The sequence below is a fragment of the Nerophis lumbriciformis genome, linkage group LG11 (assembly GCF_033978685.3).
Source record: "Nerophis lumbriciformis linkage group LG11, RoL_Nlum_v2.1, whole genome shotgun sequence".
NCBI lineage: Eukaryota > Metazoa > Chordata > Actinopteri > Syngnathiformes > Syngnathidae > Nerophis > Nerophis lumbriciformis.
The window spans coordinates 31767087-31788444 of NC_084558.2; the positions used below are offsets into that span (position 1 = coordinate 31767087).

Here is a 21358-nt window from a genome sequence, read left to right on the forward strand (position 1 = left end):
TCTTAAGTACGGCAAAAGGCAGTAAAGTAGTACTCCGGTTTTCATTAATGTTTCATTCCAAAAGGGCAAAAACAGAATTGTTTGAAAAATGAAGCATATTTCCCATAATTAATAATGTAAACACAATTAATCTTTTACAGACACTCAAAATTATGAAAGCAAAACACATTTTATGGAGAATAATTATAGTTTTAAATACAGAAAATAATGTGAAATACTTATAAACGATGAACATTTAACATTACTTTTACCTTTATTGAAGACACTTGTTCTTTATCAAAGTGCTGCCACTCACAATTTTATTTGGCCCCATGGTGACTTTTTTTTGCAGTCGTACTCAATAAAAAAGGGGAAAACCTTTGTAAAAAATAAAAATAAAAAAACATATAAAAAGTGGTGTAGGCGTTGCAAATGTTATGAAGCGGCTAAATGCAACACGTCAACACAAGTGAACAAATGAAGCATGAAATCAACCTCCAAGTAAAAATACAGGATTTTGAGTCAAAAACAATGAAGAGACTCCCTGGGCTTCCTGACTTTAACAAAAGATTGTTGTTTTTTAGATACTGGATGTTGTTATCCAGTCAAGTGAAAATAACCAGACTGCAGTTGTGTTGTGTCAGCAAAGTTTGTTAGTTTGGACCAGGGGTCGGCAACCCAAAACGTTGAAAGAACCATAATTATATATTTGACCAAAAATACAAAAAACAAATCTGACTGGAGCCGCAAAAAATGAAAAGCCGTATATAAGTCTTATAATGAAGGCAACACATGATGTAAGTGTCTATACTAGCTATAATAGCCTACTATCAAAATGACTGTGTGTCGCAGGCCGGAGCAAATCTTCCTTGACAGAAATGTTGAAATGTAATATTTATTCTACACATTTTTACAACATTAGAAACCATAAATCAGAAGCTACTCAGAAGGTGAGATAACTCCTGGAAATGACTGGCTTTTAATGGCCAAAGGTATAGATGTGTATGTCCAAGTTAAACAAAACGGCAGGCGGTCTTCTTTTAATAGATTTATTACAATCTTTGGCAAGCTGGGTAAGATTGTAATAAATGCTGTGGTCTGTGTTGTGGTATGGAACAAAATGGCACACAGACAACTATCTGAAATGCAGCCAATACTAAATTATATACACAGAGGATACAAGTAAAGGATATTAAATAAGCTCAAATATATCTACAAATGAGGCATAATGATGCAATATGTACTTAAAGCTAGCCTAAATAGCAAGTTAGCATTGATTAGCTTGCAGTCATGCAGTGACCAAATATGCCTGATTATCACTCCAACAGGTCAATAACATCAACAAAGCGCCCCTTTGTGGATTCACACACAGTACAAAACGTTTGGTGGACAAAATGAGACAAAGAAGGAGTGGAAGATTTTACATGTAAACAAACTGTTGCGTCACAGTCCACACTATGGTGAGTTCAAGAACCGCCGAAATTAGTAGGACAAAACGATGTTCACCAAATAGTCTCATCAGTGAAGCATACACTCAAACATATTACACAGTGGGCTTTCTAACAATTGGGAAGGTTTGTGTCGTGTTTGTCCTCAAACAAAAAACATACTAAAACAAAAAAACATTTTTTCCCCTCATCTTTTTCCATTTTCAATCCTTTTTAAAAAATGCTCCAGGAAGCCACTAGGGCGGCACTAAAGAACCACATGCGGATCGAGAGCCGCGGGTTGCTGACCCCCGGTTTGGACAGAAACGTCACCACTAATTCCACATTTCAATTCCATTTATCTTAGCTGAATGCACAACAATAAAAAAGCATGTCACAAGTCAGCACAGAGAACACTTTCCTGTTCCCGTCATGCAAATCTGTCACTCTCATGCAGCATTCTAATTATTTTATTGTAATCAGTTGTCAATAATCTTACTAAATTAGGTGTAATTCTTAATAGAGAATACGTCTCCAACACTTAAGGCAAAGCCATTTCCCACAACACAAGTATTGTTTGCTTGTTCTTTTTATTTCATTCATTTAAGGTCAAACAGAAAACAATCAACATAACATTTAAAATAAATAATGAACGAAAAGGAGCAGAAATAAGTTAAACTTATATCTGCCCTTAGTCATACAGTAAACATTTGTTGTTCAACTCAGAAGACTAGCACTATATACTGTATATTCATAACATACATATTTCATAACATACAACGAACATCTACTTGACACAATAAAATACACCAAAAAGAGTTATTAACTACAAGATGTTAATTTGCTTGGTTTATAATAGCTTGACCTCCAGATAATGTCAACGTATCTACACAATATGTAGAATGTATACATATAAACATGGGGGATTGTGTAGACCGGTGATTCTCAAACTGTGGTATGTGTAAGACTAGCGGTAGACAGGCTTCATCCAGTGGTATGCCAAAGAATCAGTTGATTAAAGTACAGTGTTTTATTTTCCTATCTTCAAACAGTCTTACTGTTCATACTTGTTTGTAATGTTACAGTGGCCAAAAATATGAAATGCACTTGTTAAATAAAACCTCTGCCTTGTTTTTAAATGAATACTTAGGCCTACTACGCTTCTGTATTTTCTGGTTGGTCATTATGGTGGTACTTGGAGAGACACATTTTTTGTGAGGTGGTACTTGTAGTACTTGTACCACTGGTGTAGACTGTATAAAAGCGTTAGATTATTTGCAAATATTGATTTTATAACAGGGTTTTTATCCCATCACAGAGCTGAAATGTAAACTTTGCATTATAAGCACATCATCTATTAGTCAACACCACACCATAGCAGTAGTGTTATCAATAATAAACTATATTATCTAGTAGCAGATTAGACCAAAGCACTGACAATGTTCTTCAACACAATCTCTATCAGCCCCAAGCGGAAACACTTAAAAAATTAATAATTTTGTGTGCTGAAATTTGAAAAACCTCTCACAGTACATAATTATCTGGGTTGTTCCGATGAGGTTTTTATGCTGCTGATTCTGACCATCCGTGAGTGAGATTGACCAATATCACCTGTAATAACTGTAATATTTTAAAATGTACAAACCCCGTTTCCATATAAGTTGGGAAATTGTGTTAAATGTAAATATAAACGGAATTCAATGATCTGCAAATCATTTTCAACCCATATTCAGTTGAATATGCTACAAAGACAACATATTTGATGTTCAAACTGTTAAACATTTTTTGTTTTGCAAATAATCATTAACTTTAGAATTTGATGCCAGCAACACGTGACAAAGAAGTTGGGAAAAGTGGCAATAAATACTGATAAATAGAGGAATGCTCATCAAACACTTATTTGGAACATCTCACAGGTGAACAGGCAAATTGGGAACAGGTGGGTGCCATGATTGGGTATAAAAGCATTATAAATTTCCATGAAATGTTCAGTCATTCACAAACAAGGATGGGGCGAGGGTCACCACTTTGTCAACAAATGTGTGATCAAATTATTGAACAGTTTAAGAAAAACCTTTCTCAACCAGCTATTGCAAGGAATTTAGGGATTTCACCATCTACTGTCCGTAATATCATCAAAGGGTTCAGAGAATTTGGAGAAATCACTGCACGTAAGCAGCTAAGCCCGTGACCTTTGATCCCTCAGGCTGTACTGCATCAACAAGCGACATCAGTGTGTAAAGGATATCACCACATGGGCTCAGGAACACTTCAGAAACCCACTGTCAGTAACTACAGTTGGTCGCTACATCTGTAAGTGCAAGTTAAAACTTTCCTATGCAAGGCGAAAACCGTTTATCAACAACACCCAGAAACGCCGTCGGCTTCGCTGGGCCTGAGCTCATCTAAGATGGACTGATACAAAGTGGAAAAGGGTTCTGTGGTCTGACGAGTCCACATTTCAAATTGTTTTTGGAAACTGTGGACGTCGTGTCCTCCGGACCAAAGAGGAAAAGACCCATCCGGATTGTTATAGGTGCAAAGTTGAAAAGCCAGCATCTGTGATGGTATGGGGGTGTATTAGTGCCCAAGACATGGGCAACTTACACATCTGTGAAGGCGCCATTAATGCTGAAAGGTACATACAGGTTTTGGAGCAACATATGTTGCCATCCAAGCAACGTTACCATGGACGCCGCCGTTTTTTTCAGCAAGACAATGCCAAGCCACGTGTTACATCAACGTGGCTTCATAGTAAAAGAGTGCGGGTACTAAACTGGCCTGCCTGTAGTCCAGACCTGTCTCCCATTGAAAATGTGTGGCGCATTATGAAGCCTAAAATACCACAACGGAGACCCCCGGACTGTTGAACAACTTAAGCTGTACATCAAGCAAGAATGGGAAAGAATTCCACCTGAGAAGCTTAAAAAATGTGTCTCCTCAGTTCCCAAAAGTTTACTGAGTGTTGTTAAAAGGAAAGGCCATGTAACACAGTGGTGAACATGCCCTTTCCCAACTACTTTGGCACGTGTTGCAGCCATGAAATTCTAAGTTAATTATTATTTGCAAAAAAATAAATAAAGTTTATGAGTTTGAACATCAAATATGTTGTCTTTGTAGTGCATTCAATTGAATATGGGTTGAAAAGGATTTGCAAATCATTGTATTCCGTTTATATTTACATCTAACACAATTTCCCAACTCATATGGAAACGGGGTTTGTATTTATGGTGAGTGCTATTGACAGTGTAACAATATCAACACACTATTTAAACTAGTTTCTTATTCTTTTATTACAGATTCGGAGATGTTTTTTTAAATCTTTTTTTTTTTTTACCGTTTATCCTTTTTATGATGTTGTCCGTGTTGTTTTAATTTAATTGTTGTTTTAATTCACCTGTTTGTACAGCACTTTGTGATTTTTATCTGTGAAAAGCACTTTATAAATAATATTGACTTACTTATTTACAATTGTTTGAGCAAAAGAAAGTCAACGGTACACAATAACAAAACCAAAGCAAAAACAACTGTCCACTACTTTTTTTTAAGTCCTTTGGTTTTTGTCCTTTTCAAGTCCTACTGTGTCCAGAGAATCATTCCCTGAGTTTGTAAACAATAACAAAAACCACAAAAAAAGTATTTTGTGAAAATACAAATATCGATCCAGTATCGATAATATGCCGATACTACCGTTGGTATTGACACCACCTCCCCTTACGTGTGTGCTTGTGTGCTTCTTAAACTTTACTAACCACTTATGTCTGGTGTTGTTTTAGGCTGGTTTAGTGGCTAACTTAGTGATTAGCAGATCTGCTCATGTTTGCTCTTTCTCAGTGTGCAACATGTTTAACCTCATCCTCCAGTGATAATTTTACTTGATAATATTACTTAAGATACTATGAAATGCAGTTTAGGGAGTGGCTCCACACTGTGTATGGAAATACACTGTTAGCTGCCAGGGGACAACAAAGTATCAGCCAAAGGGGATCAGCTTTTGTTATCAGCATGAAAATCGGCCGATACTGATTGGTGGCCAATCGATCAGCGCATTCCTAATATAAATATATACGCATACATTATAAAGGGTTATTCAAAAAGAATGATATTAAGGACTTCTCTTATGGCGTTAATATCGCACTGGCTGCAGGTGGTGTCCACATTGAACACTTGTAAGACAGAAAGTAAAAGTTGATTGTGATTAGAATACTTTGATTGCTTTTCCTTATTAAAATATTGGGTACTAAAATTGGTTTATTTTTTTTGAAAAACCCTGTACATAATCACACATACACCTTTGTTTCCATTAGCAATATGCTTCAAATGGTCAGATGAAAACGGAATCAAATGGTAATTTTTCCTGAAGAAATACCCAAAAATATGAGCACAAAACAAATGTAATGGAGGAAAATGTAGAAATGAACATTTAACACCCCTTTTCACCTTTATTGAAGACATGTTCTGGCAAAGACAACGATGAGTGGAGAAGTAAAGTGTACCGTATTTTCCAGACTATAAGGCGCACTGAAAATCCTTTTCCCCGCCTCAAAACTCGACAGTGCGCCTTATAACTCGGTACGCTTAATGTACGGAATAATTCAGTTTTTTCTTACCAACCTCGAAGCAATTTTATTTGGTACATGGTGTAATGATAAGTGTGACCAGTAGATGGCAGTCAAACATTAGAGACACGTGTAGACTGCAATATGACTCAAGTAAACAGCACCAACATTTTATATGCTCCATTGAAAATATACAACATTACATACGGCGCTCAAAAATCTATCAAGATGTTTTAGTACGACTTTGGTAAGCTATGAAGCCGCACCGCTTCATGGATTGTACTGTGCCTCAACATACGAGTATTATTATGGTGTGTGTATACGTAATAAAAAATAAATACAGAAAAAACACGCACTCTCCAAAAAAAACCTAATAAATCAAAAATAAAGAGGTGCATGGCAAAATGTGTACTTAAAGAAAAAGCAAGGCCAGTAACACTCGTGCCCTTCTTATGATTTTGATATAAACTGCACAGGCGCTACCAAACACAGACCGGTTTCGACAAGGCTCTTCGGCTGTGTGTGTATAAGGTAAGACATATCATCTGGCGTTTTGTTTCGCAATATTATGCAAAAGCAACTTTTCTTACCTTCTGGTACCTGCTGATTTGTATTTGGGATCTGCATAAATTCTGAAAAATTGCGCTCGTCCGCCTTTGTAGTAGTATAAAAGTGGGTGACATTGTTATCACCAGGAAGGATGAGGTCACCTACCTAGGTTCCATTCTAGAGGCTAATCTTTCCTGGGATAAAATGGCAACCAAGGTAATCAAAAAGGTCAACCAACGAACGAGATTTCTTTATAGAATCTCCTCTCTGGTCAACAAAAGCACCATGAAGATTCTGGCGGGAACTCTCGTTCAACCCTTTTTCGATTACGCATGCACCTCCTGGTACCCTAGCACCTCCAAAACCCTCAAATCTAGACTCCAAACATCCCAGAACAAGCTAGTCAGATTACTTCTAGACCTCCAACCCAGATCCCACCTCACTCCTACCCACTTCTCCAAAGTGGGCTGGCTCAGGGTGGAGGACAGAGTAAAACAACTTGCACTGAGCCTAGTCTATAAAATACGCTACACCTCTCTGATACCGAAGTACATGTCAAACTACTTCCTTAACGTAAATGACCGCCATAACCACAACACCAGTGGGAGCTCCACTAACCACGTTAAACCCAGATTCCGATCTAACAAAGGTCTTAACTCATTCTCTTTCTATGCCACATCTATGTGGAATGCGCTCCCAACAGGTATAAAAGAAAGGGCATCTCTATCCTCCTTCAAAACTGCAAAAAAAGTACACCTCCAGGCAACTTCAACCCTAAACTAACACCCTCCCCGGATTGTTGTTAATAATCAAATGTAAACAATCAAATGCAGATATTTTTCTTATACCTTCTGATCTCTCTCTCTCTCTCTATGTCCACTACTTGCTGTACATATCCTACCAAGTCAGACCTACACTGTTTCAATATCCATTTCTCTGTTCTCAATTGTTGATGACTGATTATGACAACCAAACCTAACCCTCCACACCCCGAATTGTAAATAATGTAAATAATTCAATGTATACACCCTGATGATTATCTTGTGTGATGACTGTATTATGATGATAGTATACGTATATGATAGTATATATCTGTATCATGGACCCCGACTTAAACAAGTTGAAAAACTTATTCGGGTGTTACCATTTAGTGGTCAATTGTACGGAATATGTACTTCACTGTGCAACCTACTAATAAAAGTCTCAATCAATCAATCAATCAATCACCGTAGTTTTTTTTTCTCTATCTTCTTGTTATGGGACATTCATGCTCCGCTGTTGCCATTTCTAATATAAAGTAGTGTAAAGTTCTTACTTACTCTGTCAGTAAACTCGCCATGAAAGCGCTAAAACATACCGGTGTTATGAGTTTAAATTATTCACCCAAGGAACTTTAGTTATTAGAGAGTTCCGGTCGGACGGTTTTTCACGGACACATTTTCTGCGTTGTTATTGCACAAGTGAGCCACGGATGAGGAGTTGCTGCTCCATTATTGATTTAAGTAAAGTCTAAACGTCATTAAAACAGTTAGCTCCATCTTTTGACACTTCTTCCACTCCCGTCCTTGCACGCTGCACTGCTACAACAACGATGACAGAGAGAAGACACTGCCAAAGGTGAGCCATGTAAATAAGACCGCCCACAAAACGGCGCATCCGGAAGCGACTGTCAGAAAGTGGCTTGAAGATGATGTGTAAAACATAATCTATACAACATTTTGACCAAAGAAACACAATTACATGTTATGTAGACCACAAGGAAGTGTTTTCAATTTAGAAATTAAAAAAAAAAAATTACTCCTTTAATGCGCCCTATAATCCGGCGCGCCTTATATATGAAAAATAAAATCAAAAATAGAGCATTCATTGACAGTGCGCATTATAATCCGGTGCGCCCTATGGTCCGGAAAAATACGGTACTTTGGATGACTTTTTGAATTCAATAGTGTTTCTCACCTTCTTTATAAAAGTGCTGGCGCTTGCAACTTTCTTTGGCCCCATGGTGGATTATTTTGCAGTCAGTTGTACTCAATAAAAAAGTACAGAGTAAGTCAGCCAAGAACTACAGAGGGGGTTGTTGTCTAGATTTTTTAAATCTCGGTGTCCGTGAATGCACCTTGGCGTCAGTGTGATTGGTGTACAACCAGAAAGTTTTGTTGTTGTTGCTGGAGAGGAGAGTGAAAGGAAAAAGGGCTGTTTTAGTTTGCGCACTTGCGTACTTAAACTTTGCATTTGGAGTGCATACTTGCGTTCCCACTGTGAAGTAAAAAATGCAATACACCTGGTACACCCCCAAACGGTGAGTGTGCAGATGGACACTACTGGAAAAGGACAGGGACTAACTTGAGTGGATCAACATTAAAAAGTAGAAAAGAAGAAAAAGAAAAATAGTGTAAATATCATCATCATTTAGGCCAGGGGTGTCAAACGTACAGCCCGCGGGCCAAATCAGGCCCGCGAACAGGTTTTATCCGGCACGCAAGATGATTTTGTTAAGTATAAAAATTAGCTGAAATTTTTCAATAAAAGAAACTGCTCTTCCGAATGTGTCCAGTGGATGTCGCAATAGCAATTCTTTGTATCCCCTGACTTTTGAGGGGGCGGCGCTATGTGCCCAGTTAAGATAGAGCAGTCTTTTTTAACCACTGTGCTACGGCACACTAGTGTGCCCTAAGATACAGTCTGGTGTGCCGTGGGAGATTATCTAATTTCACCTATTTGGGTTAAAAATATTTTTTGCAAACCAGTAATTATAATCCGCAAATGATGTGTTGTTGTTGAGTGTCGGTGCCGGTGCTGTCTAGAGCTCGGCAGAGTAACCGTGTAATACTCTTCCATAACAGTAGGTGGCAGCCAGTAGCTAATTGCTTTGTAGATGTCGGAAACAGCGGGAGGCAGTGTGAAGGTAAAAAGGTATCTAATGCTTAAACCAAAAATAAAACAAAAGGAGAGTGGCCCTAAGAAAAGGCATTGAAGCTTAGGGAAGGCTATGCAGAACGAAACTAAAACTGAACTGGCTACAAAGTAAACAAAAACAGAATGCTGGACGACAGCAAAGACTTACTGTGGAGCAAATGTACATCCGAACATGACACGACAATCAACAATGTCCCCACAAAGAAGGATAAAAACAACTGAAATATTCTTGATTGCTAAATCAAAGTAGATGCGGGAAATATCGCTCAAAGGAAGACATGAAACTGCTACAGGAAAATACCAAAAAAAGAGAAAAAGCCACAAAAATAGGAGCGCAAGACAAGAACTAAAACACACACACAGGAAAACAGCAAAAAACTCCAAATAAGTCAGGGTGTGATGTGACAGGTGGTGACAGTACACCTACTTTGAGACAAGAGCTATAGTCATGCATGCTTGGTTATGGTTTAAAGTCATATCCAACAATTGCGACGACTTTTTACTGTCAACTGAGTTTTGTTTTTTAATGATTTCTGCTGGTGGTGTGCCTCCGGATTTTTTCAATGCAAAAAATGAGCCTTGGCTCAAAAAAGGTTGAAAAACACTGAGATAGAGGACTGGGGACACATTATCTGGGTGCACATAAATATGCTGAAATAACATGTATCCCATTCTAACTTCATGTGTGATTCATGAAATTAGTCCAAATTCACAGGTTTTGTTGTAGATGATGCTACATGTGCACAGAATAAACCAGAGGTGGGACCAAGTCATTGTTTTGCAAGTCACAAGTAAGTCTCAAGTCTTTGCCCTCGAGTCCGAGTCAAGTCCCGAGTCAAGACAGGCAAGCCCCGAGTCAAGTCCAAAGTCAAGACTGGAAAGTCTCAAGTCAAGTCCTAAGTCCTGCATTTTGAGTTTCGAGTCCTTTCAAGTCCTTTTAACCACAGACTAATATATTAACACAGATTGTGTATGCTTTTCAAACGCTGTATTTATTTATTAAAACAAGTGCATTTTAAATTGCAGGAAAGAAAATTGTGCTGACATTGCACTTTATAATAACACTATTAACCAGTCATTTTAAACATTAACTCATTCCTTTACAGAACAAACACATTGAAAAATAAAGTGCAAATGTACTTATTTGTACAAAAGTGTTAACATTGAAAAAACATGACATATACGTGAACATAACAAAAAAGTTGTACTTTTTATATGGCAGGGCCCTATGCTGCATTGCATTTGCAAAAGACCAAATTAGCCAAGAGTCTGTCAGTCATTTGTGCACGATGGGGGCGTAGTATGATGCCACCATGGCTGAAAACTCGCTCCACTGGAGCACTGGAGGCAGGCACTGCCAAGACTCTCATGGCCACTCGGAACAGTGAAGGAAGAGTCTTCATGTTCAATGCCCAGAACAAAAGGGGGGAGAGAGTTGTTTTGGGTTGGTGCACTACTTGTAAGTGTATCTTGTGTTTTTTATGTTGATTTAATTAAAAAAAGAAAAAATTATTTCTTGTGCGGCCCGATACCAATCGATCCACGGACCAGTACTGGGCCGCGGCCCGGTGGTTGGGGACCACTGAGGTAAACAACCAACAGTATGTCAGAAAGCTAGCTAAAACAGTACACATATTCATAATATAGTATACATTTTAACTGACCTTTATTTTACTATTTTTGTCTTTTTTTAGGTGGCTAAAATACGCGGTGCTGCTGACCGCCGTCTAACGTTACGTGTGATATATTGACTAACGTAACCCTGCTTGAAAAAAATCACTGAACAAAAAGTATGAATAAGGTAGTGAACTGCAACAGTGTTTGCAATAACGTTATAACGTTAGCAGTGAGTTTACAGCCTCACTGATTTAACTACACAGCAAATAAAAGTCACGTTACTTAGCCAATAAACGTTATCTTACATTCAAAACTTACCGTTCTTTGTGCAACTTCAAATGCCGGACGAAGTTGGAAGTTGTTGCCTCTCCATCAGTAATTTTCGAACCGCATGTGTTGCATACTGCAAACCGTTTTGTGTTGACCACCTCGTAATTTTTATACCCAAACAAAATTATTTTAGGTATCATTTGTTGTTCACTGGCGTGTGGTTTGGACATGTCTTCTTCGTTGGTTGTCCTGCAATTTGATTGGATGAATGCTGTGTGATGAAAACAAAGTATCTAATTTGATTGGCTGTTGTACTGAGAGCACACCAGCTGACACACGCAACACTGATAGACAAGTACACAATGAAAAATACGGAGCACTCCCGGATAACTTTTTCATCTTTGGGTTTTGGGGAAAGTAGCAAGTCATGTCAATTCAAAAGGCTCAAGTCCAAGTGAAGTCACAAGTCATTGATGTTAAAGTCTAAGTCGAGTTGCAAGTCTTTTTACATTTTGTCAAGTCGAGTCTAAAGTCATCAAATTCATGACTCGAGTCTGATTCGAGTCCAAGTCATGTGACTCGAGTCCACACCTCTGGAATAAACCAACCACATGATGTTAGTACATCAGTTGAACTACATTAATAACATCCTGTAATCCGATTTTGATATTACTATTTATTACATCTTCTGATAGATTCACATTTTACACCAATGAAAGCATTTTAAAACACTGCCAGACTCACACCTATTTTACTGATTGATTGATTGATTGAAACTTTTATTAGTAGATTGCACAGTACAGTACATAATCCATACAATTGACCACTAAATGGTAACACCCGAATAAGTTTTTCAACTTGTTTAAGTCGGGGTCCACGTTAATCAATTCACTGATGTATATTACCGCATCATTTATTCAGAAATTATAAATCACGACAAATAAAGATAGACTACTATGAACAACAACATGTAAGTGTAAAAAAACAACAGCATTATGATTTGTATGTTTTCAGATTGTGCGTGTTTTATTTTTAAACAAAGAAAACAATCTGAAGTTGTCTTTATTTTTACATTATCATGACATGATTTTACCAGTCCGGCCCACTTGGAAATATATTTTCCTCTATGTGGCCCCTGAGCTAAAATGAGTTTGACACGCCTGACTTAGGCACTAATTCTTTTGGGAAAACACAATACCGTCAAAATTCACTCCTAGCAACTAAGTACACCGTGTACAGTATACATATTGAAGTATTCTATTTTAACCTTGAATAAACAAGTTTTGACAGTATATTTCTTTCCTAAAGCAATTACTGTTGTGAACGTCACAATGATTACTTTTCCTCCCCCTTTGAAAGGTGACTTGCAACCACTCAAGTTAATCCCTCCCCTTTGGTTACGTAACCAAGATGGCAACTATTGAGACGATGCACACTTTTGAGCGTTTTGCGGGCAACGTTCAAGTACTGACAGTGTACTGCAGTGTACTTCTACTTTGCACTCAAAAGTGTAAGTACGCTAGCGCACAAACAATACAATATCTTGTCGTGGTCTGTGGTGCGCACACACTTATACCCTCCTGCCATGACATGGGTAAAAAGTCACAAGAAGAGTATTGTGGGCGTGCCTTGTTGTCTCGCTTTATTTTTGAGAGCTGGATGGTTCCTCCGAGGGTGCAGATGGGCAGACCAGCAGCTCTCCAGGGCATCCTCCCGCGGCAGCCACCTTCTCCTCTGCCCGCAGACACAACTCCTGCAGGAAGTTAGCTGTTTCCATCACCAGGTCGCTCTCATCATCTAAAAAAGTATAAAGATATTAGGGCTGCGAATCTTTGGGTGTCCCACGATTCAATTCAATATCGATTCTTCGGGTCCCGATTCGATTTAAAATCGATTTTTTTCGATTCAACGCGATTCTTGATTCAAAAACGATATTTTCCCGATTCAAAACAATTCTCTATTCATTCAATACATAGGATTTCAGCAGGATCTACCCCAGTCTGCTGACATGCAAGCAGAGTAATAGATTTTTGTAAAAAGCTTTTATAATTGTAAAGGACAATGTTTTATCAACTGATTGCAATAATGTAAATTTGTTTTAACTATTAAATGAACCAAAAATATGACTTATTTTATCTTTGTGAAAATATTGGACACAGTGTGTTGTCAAGCTTATGAGATGCAATGCAAGTGTAAGCCACTGACACTATTGTTCTTTTTTTTTTTTTTTTTATATAAATGTCTAATGATAATGTCAATGAGGGATTTTTAATCACTGCTATGTTGAAATTGTAACTAATATTGATACTGTTGTTGATAATATTCATTTTTGTTTCACTACTTTTGGTTTGTTCTGTGTCGTGTTTGTGTCTCCTGCAGTTCTGAGTGTTGCTGGGTCAGGTTTGGTTTTGGAATTGGATTGCATTGTTATGGTATTGCTGTGTATTGCTTTGTTGGATTGATTAATTTAAAAAAATAAAATAAAATGAAAAAAAATATATATTTTTTTTAAATTTAAAAAAATCGTTTTTTTAAAAATGAGAATCGATTCTGAATCGCACAACGTGAGAATCGCGGTTTGAATTCGAATCGATGTTTTCCCACACCCCTAAAAGATATTGTACTGTCTTTACTTGGACAATACAATAGTTCAGTATTTGAACCCCCTCTAAATGTTTATTATTAAAATATATATTTTTTTTAAGGCTGCCAAAATGATCTTGCTATTGCGGTTTAATCCATCGGCATCTTTAATCTGATAAAATTGTATTTTATTTTTTACTGAAGTATTTGCATCTTCAAATAGCACATTACAATCACAACAGCAGTAGCAGGTCCATAAACAGTCGCAATCAAAAGTTTACATACACTTGTAAAGAACATAATGTCATGGCTGTCTCGAGTTTCCAATAATTTCTACAACTCTTATTTTTTTGTGATAGAGTGATTGGAGCACATACTTGTTGGTCACAAAAAACATTCATGAAGTTTGGTTCTTTTATGAAATTATTAGGGGTCTACTGAAAATGTGACCAAATCTGCTGGGTCAAAAGTATACATGCAGCAATGTTAATATTTGATTACATGTCCCTTGGCAAGTTTCACTGCAATAAGGCACTTTTGGTAGCCATCCACAAGCTTCTGGCAAGCTTCACTCAACTGCGCCCAAGACCCAAGCTCCGGGCTGATGATTTTAGGTTGTCCTGAAGAATTTGAAGGTAATCCTCCCTTTTCATTGTCCCATTTAAAGCACCATTTTATTGGCAGCAAAACAGGCCCAGAGCATATTACTACCACCACCATGCTTGACGGTGGGGTGGTGTTCCTGGGATTAAAGGCCTCACCTTTTCTCCTCCAAACATATTGCTGGGTATTGTGGCCAAACAGTTAAATTTTTGGTTCATCTGACGTTACATGGACAAAGATAAGACCTTCTGGAGGAAAGTTCTGTGGTCAGATGAAACAAAAATTGAGCTGTTTGGCCACAATACCCAGCAATATGTTTGAAGGAGAAAAGGTGAGGCCTTAAATATTAATTAATTAAACATTGAATTAATTAAAATATGTTTTAATTGCTGATGCGGGTTTATTGATTTTTAAATGCGCCAGAAAATAACCTATTTTGTACAATGCGCAGTAGTGTGTAAATGTGTTTCTGTATAGTATTTCTCCAGCAATGGTCATGTGGTGACATCAATTATGGTATTTTGAGAGGTAATCATTGAAGTCACTGAAGGCCTAGGTGGGAAACGCACGGCCAAGAACCAAACTTCATGAATGTTTTTTGTGACCAACAAGTATGTGCTCCAATCACTCTATCACAAAAAAATAAGAGTTGTAGAAAGTATTGGAAACTCAAAACAGCCATGTCATTATGTTCTTTACAAGTGTATGTAAACTTTTGAGATTTAAACTTGGACCTTGTCTTCACCATACCTGGTTGTCCAAATTAGGCATAATAATGTGTTAATCCACGACTGTATGTATCGGTATCGGTTGATATTGGTATGGTAATTAAGAGTTGGACAATATCAGAATATCGGATATCGGCAAAAAGCCATTATCGGACATCCCTAGTTGTAACTGTTGCATGGAAGCAAATAAGACAGCCAGACAGTGTGTGGCGAAAGACAAGAATATGCAGCTTTCTGATTAGTGCCCATGAGCAGGTGAGCGTCCCGAACACTAATCAGAGGCAGGTGAAACTAATTAGCACCCATGGAAACCAAAACACAAACCCAGGGGTGCTGAAAACAGAACTCAGGTAGTCAAACTAACAGAACAAAACATGATCCGGGCAACGGATCATAACAGTTTTCTTACACCTCGCAGTCTCATTTGCAACTTTTATATATTAGACTTTGCATGCAGTTGCAATTCCCAGACAGAGCACTGCAGAGTACACAGACGGCAGTTTTGCAGAACATTGAAAGTGTCAGGATGTTGCCACATGTCTATAAAAAGAGCCAACAAAACTGAAGATAAGTTTCTTTTTTTTTGGGTGGCTATCCTAAGATACCACAGCAAGTATGAATTAATTTCAGTTTGTCCTAGGTGTGCTGTTGTAGTCAGGAAGTAGTCTTTGCCATTAAGTTGGATGCGCTGGTCTTGTCTACACATGTGTATAATGTAAACATTGTGTTTGTTACACACCAGCTTTTAGATTGTAACATGCATCTTAGTTATAGTTTTCACTACCGAATGTGTAAGTGTCAAATGTAAAATCAATAATGCTAATCAGTAGCATGTATAAGGCAACATTACAGTATCTAAAGATAGTCCACCTTGCCAACAAGGGTGTTGAAATATAATTTTACGTTAATCGGTGCTCAGTGGCCCCTACGGAATTTAGTAGGTACATACAACAGTGACGATTTGGTATCTTATTCCTAACTAAAATGAAATAAATGCGATTAATATGATTAAAAATGTATCCAACTATTCAACAGCACGCGTTTTCTTGTGATGACACTACCAAAGAGTATTTGTGACAGTAAAAATTAAACGTGATGATAACCAGATTTGGAAATGGACCTTATTGTGACGGACATACAATGTCAAAATAAAAATTGTACAATATAACCAATTTAAGATCAATCATCATACACTGAAATGAAATGTGTTACCTTATTAGCAGTGACGTGCAGTGAGATTCACATGAGGCATTGGTGCTTGTGAAGTTTACTTACATTTTTTGTGCTGAATTAGTGTTAGCACATGTTTCCCATTAAAATAACAAGAAAAAAGGACAATAATTCACTTTTGTAAAAATGTTTTCAAATATTGTGCTGTATTATATATTGTATATATAGAATATATATTATCAATAACATGTCCATATTATATACAGTATATGTACTGTATAAATAATACTGTTTATTTATTTATTTTGGTTTGAATTTGTATTTGTATGTGAAGAATATGTACGATCCTTCTCCAGGAAAATGTAAAAGTGTGAGTACTTTCTGTTTTGTCTTTTTGCCATTAAGAGTCTTCAATCTATGAAACATGCATGGTTTATTAATAGCCTTCATTCATCATTTCTATTGCATTGTTCTCTGCACGTAAAACCATCATTATTCTCCATAAATGTGTTTGCGTTTTGGGCTCTTTGAAACGGATACATTGGATTTACATTATTTTAAATGGGACTAATTGTTGTTGTTTTTGTAGTTTTCATCCGATTTGGTTTATTAACAGACCCCTTGGAAGTGAAAATTGTAATTTATATCAGTATATTTATTACTTATCAAGTAAATAAGAGACAAATTACCTTTGAGCTCTTTCAGTCGTGGTGCGTCTCTTTCTAAGTCTGCGTTCTGAACCTGTATCGCTCTGCACATCTTTTTGTGAGTGAACCAGTGGAGCTTCTGGCACGTCAAACTGCAGTATGTCACCTTCAAGACAAAACATCTTCATTCATCTTATTCCAGAGCTCTGTTTCCATCAAGAAGAACAATTCCATGAATTAGTTATTTAACTTTATTTAAAGTCAAAAGATGTGAATGGTGTGAAAATATAAATAGAGCTTGTGGTAATAAAAGCAATGATACGGTGCCTAAAGGGTAGAACTAAACATTAGGCCCTTTTTCCACTGCAGGAACTTTTTCAGGAACTTCCTCACTAATAGTAGATAAAGTTCCCCCTGTGTTTCCCCTGAACCTTTTCGGGGGAGTTTTTACAAACTTCATATGCCGCAAAGCTACAAGAAGTGGATGGATTCTTTGAAATGTATTTACAGAGAAGTATGAAGCCATGAATTGATTAACTTGGACCCCGACTTAAACAAGTTGAAAAAACTTATTCGGGTGTTACCATTTAGCGGTCAATTGTACGGAATATGTACTGTACTGTGCAAACTACTAATAAAAGTGTCACTCAATAAATCAATCACTCAATCAATCAATCAATCAATCAATCAATCAAAGGACTCGAAACGGCAACCTCAGGTGTGACTTCATTGGATGAATGTGGAAAAAAAGGAGGCACACGCCAGTGGAACGGAGGTAAATAACATCAAATATTAACTATTTACTTTATTTCATGTGGTAAAAGTAGTCAGTGACACTCCATTTGTGTAGTTATTAGCCTCAACCCAAGTGAACAGAATGCTAATGCTAACAAGCTAACGTTAAAGCCGATGTGTTTGTGTTGTCAAGGTGAAGTGAATTATATTTATATAGCGCTTTTCTCTAGTAACTCAAAGCGCTTTACATAGTGAAAACCCAATATCTAAGTTACATTTAAACGAGTGTGGGTGGCACTGGGAGCAGGTGGGTAAAGTGTCTTGCCCAAGGACACAACGGCAGTGACTAGGATGGTGGAAGCGGGGATCGAACCTGGAACCCTCAAGTTGCTGGCACGGCCACTCCACCAACCGAGCTATTCTGCCCCAGGTGAGATAAACACTGACACTTTTTCTTTATATATTGTTATTTACAGCTGGAATGGACCAAAAACAACCGCCTGACCCTCATGAATTCATCATTTACCGAGAAGACGACTTTCTGACTGTTGGACATTGCGGTCAAAAGCCTGACTTTTTATGAACAATTACACTTCATTTTATAAATCATATCGTTGTGTATAAGATCGCTTTGTATTTCAATGACTTAGTAAAAGAACTGTGTTTATTTACATGGTATCAGTATAGAAATATAGTAAACCACTCCTCCATACGTCGTTAGCCTGAATTGTATAAACTACCCTGGACTGTGAAATGCGGTGGAAAAGGGCCTATTATAGTCTTTTCATTGGTTCACAAGTATGATAAAAAAAAGAGGAAGGAAAATACAGTTGCTTCCTTTCCAACAACTCAGGAGAACAACGCCACCTACACTGCAAAAAGTCAGTGTTCAAAAACAAGAAACAAAAATACAAAAATTAGGGGTGTTTTATTTGAACTAAGCAAAATTATCTGCCAATAGAACAAGAAAATTTGGCTTGTCAAGACTTTCCAAAACAAGTAAAATTAGCTAACCTCAATTAACCCAAAAATACCTTAAAATAAGTATATTCTCACTAATAACAACTGTACTACTATATGAGTACGTATTTTCTATTGTTTCATTGAAAATAAAACAGCAAAGTCCATTTGGCTGTCATCTGTTTTAATATGAGACACAATTGTGTCAAAGTCATGATTTTTTTTTCATGCTTGAAATAAGAAATTATTACTTTAAAAAAGTAGTTTTATACTTGTGAGTGTTGATGACACAGCTTTGCAACACTTGATATTCTAGTTTCAAGCATGTTTTACTCAATACAGGTCATAAAATCTCAGCAACAAGCTGTAATATCTTACTGAGATAATTTAGGACCAAAACCTTTAAAACAAGTAAAACACTCTAACATAAAATCTGCTTAGTGAGAAGAATTATCTTATCAGACAGAAAATAAGCAAATGTCACCCTATTTGAGATATTTAATCTTAGATTTCAGTTTTTGCAGTGTATTCGGAACTATGACAACAGGTTATCTGCTGTTTGGAGTGTGCGTCGCCTTGGTGTATCGACAAATTCGAACGGCGATGGCAACTGTCCAAGGTACCCAGAAGCTGCCTGTCATGATTGATTGGATGGGCAGAGCTTTAGGCACTCAGACTCATTGTGAACTAAATTTCAAACTGACTAACATCTTGGAGAAGCCTAACGCTCTGCAAGGCAAAATTATCTTGAGGACCAGAACAGACAATTAAAAGTAAAAAGTAGATAATTTATTAAAATGCATCTGATCGTAAGAACCAAACACTCCCTATCTATATTTCAGCTCCCTCGCACCGGCCTTGGCAAAGTCGCTGCTGATAACTCTCACAGTGTGGACTCTGCAGTGACACGCTTCTGACATCGCTTTCCTCAAGGACACCTGGATTTTTTTTTTATACCTCGAACGCCTCCATAGCAACCAGCTGTGTTGACGTGATGTCACTCTACGGAATGTGGCAAAAGGCTGTGACGCCGAACAGAGCAACGTACAGGCTCATGAACACACACATGGACTACTGCAATACAGATATGCACACATACACCCCCCACGGCATGATGTACAAGGAGAAGCCCCCTGGTGGCTGCAGCTTCGGGTCGGGTGCCCCCTACCTCCCTTCTCCCCCATTGCAAGTCTTAAGTTCTGTATGTCTAAATAGGTGCTCCTTATCCTTATGTCGCTTGAGCTTTGGTTGTTTACCTTTTCCTTCCTACCTCTTTACAGGGCACCGCTTGGTGGTGATCCATCAGTCTTCCTGTTCTGCCTACCCCTGTATACTGTATGTCTGTTCTTAGACAGGTTGTACTGAAAACACATTTCAATGTACTTTTAAGTGCAATGACAAAGTTTCATTCTATTCCAAATCAGATTGTAAAAAATTTGGTAAATCTTTGTTGGCATCCAAACTTTTTTGGTTTTTTTTTTAAACAACGATTTCAGACAGATGAGTGGCAGGAAAGTGCAGGACATATTCAGCGAACCCCATTCAACATTTAACACCAAGGACACCTGAGTCTTCGAGTTTTTCTTTCAGAATGGACAGTCTGGTGTGTAATACGGTTGAGGTACGTTAATTTTAGTATTTTTTTCAGGCATTGTTGCTGGGAATCATTGAGTTTGCGTGTGCCAACCAGTTAGTGAGCTGCTGCAAGGTGTTTTCTTAAAAAACATTTGATTTCGCGGTTATGGACTAACCTTCACGCAAATTCAACCAATCCCTGTGAATGAAGTGCACCTTGCAACTTTGTCAAATCCTTGCAATGTCCCTGCAGATTTTGTCAATATTTGTCATTTTTACTAATGTAATTTGTCCCTATGTAGCAGCACATCAACTGTCTAATCAAAACTTGTGTTTGTTTTTGTGTGCAGACAAAGCATGAATAGCTACATGTAACAATATATCAACACTTTGTTACTCTAGCCACCACACAACTTTTGTACTCACTCATACTGTAGCTCAGTTCCTTTTCCCCCTACTGTCTCTGGCGCAAAGCCTTCTGGGTAATGTAGTACTAAACATTTAGCATCACACCCACTTCCTTACTTCCTAGTTTACATGTATTTACAAAACCCAAAACCAGTGAAGTTGGCACGTTGTGTAAATCGTAAATACAAACAGAATACAATGCAAATCATTGCAAATCCTTTTCAACCTATATTCAATTGAATAGACTGCAAAGACAATATACTTAACGTTCGAACTGGAAAACTTTGTTATTTTTTGCAAATATTAGCTCATTTGGAATTTGATGCCTGCAACATGTTTCAAAAAAGCTGGCACAAGTGGCAAAAAAGACTGAGAAAGTTGAGGAATGCTCATCAAACACTTATTTGGAATATCCCACAGGTGAACAGGCTAATTGGGAACAGGTGGGTGCCTTGATTGGGTATAAAAGCAGCTTCCATGAAATGCTCAGTCATTCACAAACAAGGATGGGGCGAGGGTCACCACTTGTGTTTGAGCAAATTGTCGAACAGTTTAAGAACAACATTTCTCAATGAGCTATTGCAAGAAATTGGGGGTGTGTACGTCGGTGTGAATGACTATGAGAAACCTTG

General features: G+C 37.6%; 1 protein-coding gene across 2 annotated transcripts in view; it reads right to left on the minus strand.

The window, feature by feature from the left end:
- Nucleotides 1-12821: 12821 nt before the first annotated feature.
- The window catches only part of LOC133610048 (ankyrin repeat and MYND domain-containing protein 2-like), a 37748-nt gene continuing 29211 nt past the window's right edge, over nucleotides 12822-21358 (minus strand). For both annotated transcript variants that reach the window (XM_061966111.2, XM_061966110.2), the window contains exons 9-10: nucleotides 17091-17214; nucleotides 12822-13114 (exon numbers count right to left, since the gene is read on the minus strand). In XM_061966111.2, the coding sequence (XP_061822095.1) occupies nucleotides 12960-13114; nucleotides 17091-17214 (279 nt within the window). In that variant the 3' untranslated portion in view covers nucleotides 12822-12959. The remainder of the gene's footprint in view (nucleotides 13115-17090; nucleotides 17215-21358) is intronic.